The sequence below is a fragment of the Tupaia chinensis genome, unplaced genomic scaffold, assembly GCF_000334495.1.
Source record: "Tupaia chinensis unplaced genomic scaffold, TupChi_1.0 Scaffold000523_1, whole genome shotgun sequence".
NCBI lineage: Eukaryota > Metazoa > Chordata > Mammalia > Scandentia > Tupaiidae > Tupaia > Tupaia belangeri.
This window is the reverse complement of record NW_006160036.1, coordinates 548,836-554,455: the sequence shown is the minus strand read 5'-3', so window position 1 is coordinate 554,455 and position 5,620 is coordinate 548,836. Positions and strand designations below refer to the sequence as shown.

The 5,620-nt window shown below is 49.8% G+C and overlaps 1 protein-coding gene across 2 annotated transcripts in view; it reads right to left on the bottom strand.

Moving 5' to 3' along the window:
• PRMT7 (protein arginine methyltransferase 7) overlaps positions 1–5,620 on the bottom strand; it is a 45,642-nt gene that overhangs the window by 3,967 nt on the left and 36,055 nt on the right. For both annotated transcript variants that reach the window (XM_006156910.3, XM_006156911.3), the window contains exons 9-14: positions 4,399–4,526; positions 3,838–3,973; positions 2,818–2,901; positions 2,330–2,377; positions 1,627–1,716; positions 748–909 (exon numbers count right to left, since the gene is read on the bottom strand). In XM_006156910.3, coding sequence (XP_006156972.1) covers positions 748–909; positions 1,627–1,716; positions 2,330–2,377; positions 2,818–2,901; positions 3,838–3,973; positions 4,399–4,526 — 648 coding nt within the window. The remainder of the gene's footprint in view (positions 1–747; positions 910–1,626; positions 1,717–2,329; positions 2,378–2,817; positions 2,902–3,837; positions 3,974–4,398; positions 4,527–5,620) is intronic.

Genomic DNA, 5,620 nt, shown 5'->3' with positions numbered 1-5,620 from the left:
CTGTAGGCCGATAAGCAGAGCATGAGGGCAATGAGAAAGAGTAAAAGGCCCTTCAAGGGGGAGAAACAAGAAGTCCACTCAGGCCAGCCACCTTCTGGCCTCAGCCTTCTGGGGTGGATGCTGAGGAAGAGCCCCTCTTGGGCCATGAAACCCACAATGCACATGGCAACCTGATCAGGTAAATGAATAGTACAGAAGAAATGCCCAGGAATTAGTGATGAAGTCACGGAGTTATCCAGAGATAAAGCAATTCTTATAAAAGAAAAAGCAAATGAGATTCAGTCTACATATCAGGTTAAAAGCATTTCAAAATCCTTTTAATAAAAAACGCCTTCCCCAAAATGACTTTGTGACTGTGGTTCTGCTTTGATGAGAAAATTAAAATGAAGCTTTTCAATGTTTTTCTGGCATAAAGAAGCTGCCTCTCCCATCTCAAAATGCTTTTAACAACTGGTGCCTCAGCTCCTAATGAGAGCAGAGCGAGCCTCCAGCATGTCTTCTGAAACATTTAATTTATATTTTTAATTATTCTGATAAGCCATAATTGTAAAATGACAACACACAGACATTTCCATTCCATATGTGAAGTGACAGCATTTTGAAAGGCAAGCTGCTTCTGTTCAACCAACAGTGTGCTGACACAAGAAGAAGGGCTCAAGCTGCTCCTCTGCACCCAGGGTCCCTGGCAAAACAAGGCTCTCCATCCCCTCTGCTTTTGTTTTCTACAAAATCCTCTGCGGGGCTTACCTTGAACTCCACAACCATAGCATGCAGTGATGCAGCCTGGGGCATCACCATGGCACCAGGCCCCAGGTGCTGGTCCACGGCAGTCCGGACGTACCAGAAGTACAGGTTGTGCCATGGCAGCAGACTGGTGGTGAAGAATGGTTCGCCCAAGAGAAGCGAGACCTGGCAGAGTGACACGGGACCTGGGCGTCAGGGGTCAGCTAAAGAGTGAGGACAGGTTAGCAGTTCCACAGGAATACAAAAGTAACAGGCCATTCATTCAATCAGTCAACATACAAGTGTGCTAGAACAACACCTGCTCTTGAGGATGAGAAACAGGTGCCAGACCCACTCTGAGGAGCAGTGGAAGATGGAAGCAAATGAGGGTGGGAGCTGGCCCCATTTGACAGAAGCAAGCAGAGGGTGTATGGAGGGACCCTAGACATAAGAGCATGGAAAGGCATTCCAGAATGGTATTCTGCAGCCTTCCAGAATGGTATTCTGCAAACCCCCACTTGAACCTTTGCCTTCATACTTGGTAGTTCTTGTCTAACTCTACCTCCTTCCCCTGACTCTGAGCACGAGGGCGGGGATGCAGCACTTGGCAAAGTGTCTGGCCCAGAGCAAGTGTCCAGCAGAAAAGCTTTAATCAGGGACTCAGAAAGGATGCATTTTAAAAGATCTCCCTGAGGACCCGGAAGTACATGGGGCTAATACAGGAGTGGTAGGTGGCACATTGGGCATCTCTGCCAATGCCTCGCCCTGCCATAGCTGGTGAAATCGTAGTTGGAAAGGTCCCGGCAGGAGGCCCAGAGGACAGAGAGAGCTCGACCTGGTCAGGGATAGGCTGTCCACCCTGGCCTAACCCTGCTGCCATATGACAAGGCTCCTGCTACTCACCTTTTTACCCTCTAGGTCTGCAGATGTTAACAATTCGGGCCGTTTCGCTATGATATTGATTTTACCTTCCAAGTGGTTAGCCTTGAAGATCTCAAAAACGAAATAATAAAATTACTGTATTCAGACTGAAGTGTTATTTTAGTCCAGAACAAAAAAAGAAAAACGACTCAAAGTTGCTTTATCTGCTTGAAGTTTTGTGGCCTTCTCATTCTAGAGCACCCCTTTTATGCTTTGTGGAAATTCTCCTCCAGGGGAACCCTCCAGCCCGAGGGAGAGCCACAGATGGACTAGCCAAAGGAAGTCCTGCAGGCAGCAGCAGGATGAGGTTGGCCTTCCTGGCTAGAGAAAGAAACGCCATCTCTAGCCAGGCTGTGAGAGCGACTCCCTGGCACTGATGTCCCAGAAACGACCACATGCTAGGTCCTATCTCTGTGAAGATCTTAGCCTTAGTTTTATGTGGAGTGAGAAGAGTCTATAACTCTCCAGCCACCAAAACCAAAGCCAGTCTAAACACTTGGTTCTGCTTCAGTGACAGCCCCGAAGGTTACCAGCTGTGCGCCAAACAGCAGCTAGGACAACTCCACAAAGCCTGATGGCAACTACCGTCCCCAGTTCCTTCCCCTGGAGACTGAAAGTACTCCAGGGCCATCACTCCCAGGCCCCCTGGACTCTCGTTATTTCAGTAGCAACAATTATCACTTACTTTTTTCATTAGTTTATGAGATGCTGTTGAACTCTCAACTGTAAATACCTGAAGAGAACACCATGATATTAGTGGAAAGAGATTCATAGAACAAAGGAAGAGATCAGACTAAAACGCCACAGACCCTTCGCAGGCAGAGGCTAGCACCCGAACATCTCCACCTATGCTCACCACCCACCTGGGCCAGCACCCACACCCTGCACTCACCTGGCCAGGGGGCTGTTCAGAAATAGCCACAGCCACTCGGTAGTCACTCCAGGCTGACTCCACCACACAGGCAGGCAGTGGAACCCAGCCTGAACCCAGCCTACTGCCAACACAACAGCTGCACTCAAGAGCTTCCTTCACAGAACTGTGTACCCAGAGCACACTGAACCCTAACTTAAGAGCTGACCTTAAGAAGTACAGAAGAAATATAAAATAAAAAAAAAGAGAGCGCCAAGAAAAAGAGTCAACTGTAGGAAGCGAAAGATGGCACCGGTCCATACCTGCTCTGCCCCCAGGTGGTGGGCCAGCACGGAGAGCAGGCTGCCGTCACTGACACAGAGGCAGACGCTGTCGGCCCTCAGCACCTGTTGGAGAGAAACCAGCTCAGCGTGGTCGGGAGTCTGTGTGGTTCACCAGGAGAGTCTCACTTGCAAACTGCCAGATGTAGCTCCATCTCCTGAGCCCACGCTCAGGGTCTGGTCTCATCTCCTCAGCCTAGCCTCCCCCACTGCTTGGCTGGACCCTCTTGTGCCTGTCCCCCTCAATCTCCCAGGCCCTGGTGGTATCCAGCCCCCACCCTCAGGCACACTGCCTGGCTCCCACCTCCCCACCTTCCCACTTTCGGGAAAGACCCTCCTCACCCAGCCTAGGAGGCCAGCTGAAGGCCTGCCCGCCTGCAGGGGCTATCTTATCATCTTCCACAGCATTCTTCCCTGTCTAGTGACAGCACAGACAGCTTAGGCCTGTGGGTCTCAAGGCTCAGAGCCTCTCAAGTGACTCCCCTAAGGTACGGACGCCTGATGGGTCACAAACCCTCCAAGAGAAACCAAGAACAGCTCAGATTTTTTCCTCCCCCAGGAAAAATGTGTGCATGTGCACATGTGCACACATACTTCCATACACAACCCCAAGGGGTCCAAGAAGCTCACTCAAACCCTGTCTGTGGTGCCCAGGGTGAGAGTCCCCCTACTACAAGCAACAAGGAGCAAAGGGTTCCAGGCTGGAGAATTACATGACCAAATTTACGTTTTAGAAAGCTGACAACAGATGCAGAGCAAAGGGGGGTAACTGAACCTATGGGACCATCCATACCAACTGCTGGCTTCAGGGACCACCAGGATAGACACAAGGGCTGGGCAGAGGGTCCCAGCTGGAGGTTCCAGGGTGCAGCAAACAAGTCCTTCCAGAAGTCTAGGAAGCAATAAGCTTTCCTGCTTTCTGCTCTGGTGCCACCACAGCATAGCTGAAACCACTCACAAAGGGTCATAGAAAACAGAATTGGCAAGGGGCTCTGCACTCACGGTCCTCAGGGCTTGGATGTACTGATCGGTTCTGTCCTGATCATTGATCTCTCCAAACCGAGGCCGATTCCAGAGTAGGTGGGCCTGGCAGTCACACACAGGGCGCATCTGAGAGACTCGCCCATTCTCTTCAGGGCTAGGCCAGGAGATAACAGACAGACATGGATGATGAACACGTCCTGCTAGACACCGAGTGGGGGACACAGCACAGGGACCGGTCCAGCCAAACTTGACACAGGTCCTGGGGGCCACGTCCATCGTCACAAGAGGACGTGAGTCTAGACAATGGCTCCCAAGAAGATATGATGTGACAGGGCCTTCCACTTCAAAACCCTCCTCATGAGTGTTCTAAATGGAGCTCAGCAACGTGCTATCAAGCTGAGCGACACACAAGTCTCTTCTGAGAACACACCCACAGGTACTAACACACCTAGTCACAAACCTTTGTTCTTATTCTGTTCCAATACAAATCTGTCTACCACACCTCTACCAGGTCTGTGAACGGGATTTCCATTAAGTGCGGTCTCAAAGGCCCTGTCTTCCACTCCCGCTGCGGCGCACCTGGTCCTCTGAAGGCTGTACCACACGCAGTAGTCATCGTGGTGGGCGACTAGGCAGAGGGCTGAGCCCTGTTCCACGGGCTCCTCCTGTGGCAGGAAGTACACGCACTGCATCCAGTGGTCCCGCCACTGAGCTGGCGCAAACATTAGACCAGCCCTGCTAATCAGGGAGCCACAAGCCAAGCCAGATACCAGTGGGCAGGGAGACTGTGATGTAGGCCACAGTCACCGCGGCCAAAAAGATGAAGGAAACATCTTCAAGCCACAGGATCTGGTAGCCCAGCACCTTGCTGGAACCCTGCTGGCTTCAGGGTGGTTCAGGGAGAGACTTGTCCCCACTCCACCAGAGCAGCACCATTGCTTTCTCCCAATACACAGGGCTGTGCCTAATGACTCATTTGGAGGAATAATTTCTGGCTAAAAAAGCTTCAATCTAGAGGTCTGAAGGGGACCCCACTCTGAACAGTGCCACAGAACATATGCTATAACTTTAATATACTCAGAATTTATTTTTGCCTTTTATATAAGCCATTTCAAAATACAAACACGTTCAATGGCAATGCACAAAATCTAATGAGATTCCAGATCATGGAAAAAAAAAATACTATTAAAGACTTCTGGAGAGGGGCCAGCAGGTGACATGGTGGTTGGAGTGTTGGACTCCCACATGGCTGATCACAGTTTGAATCCTGAACCTGGCAGCTTGTTTTCTCACTTTCTGTCTCTCTGATCAAATTTAAAAAAATAACAACAATAATGAAGAACCAGCAGATGGAGTAACATTGCTGGACTCCCACGTAGTCGACTCTGATTTTAGTCCCAGACCCAGTGGCTTGAAACTCATGCCAGGTGCATATGTGTGCTGTGTGTGCCCAAAATCCTGAGAGGAGAATGGAGAAGGGATTGCAGCATGGCCATCCCCCCAGGGAGTGATTTTCTCTCTTTCTGTCTCTCTGTCTCAGTTTCTCCAGCAAGCGTGCCCTATAGCAAAAAATCTCTCTTTAAAAAAATAATAATAATGATAGGTTGGCAGGTGGCATGGTGGGTAAGGTGCTGGAATCCCACTTAGCCGACCGTGGTTCAGGTTCTGGACCTGGTAGCTTGCTTTCTCACTGCCCCCTGCTCTATCTCTGGTCAAATAAAAAAATAATAATGATGTATAAAATTATTCTTAATAGTAATAAATAATTCTTAAAAAAAAAAAAAAGGTGCAGTGAATGGCA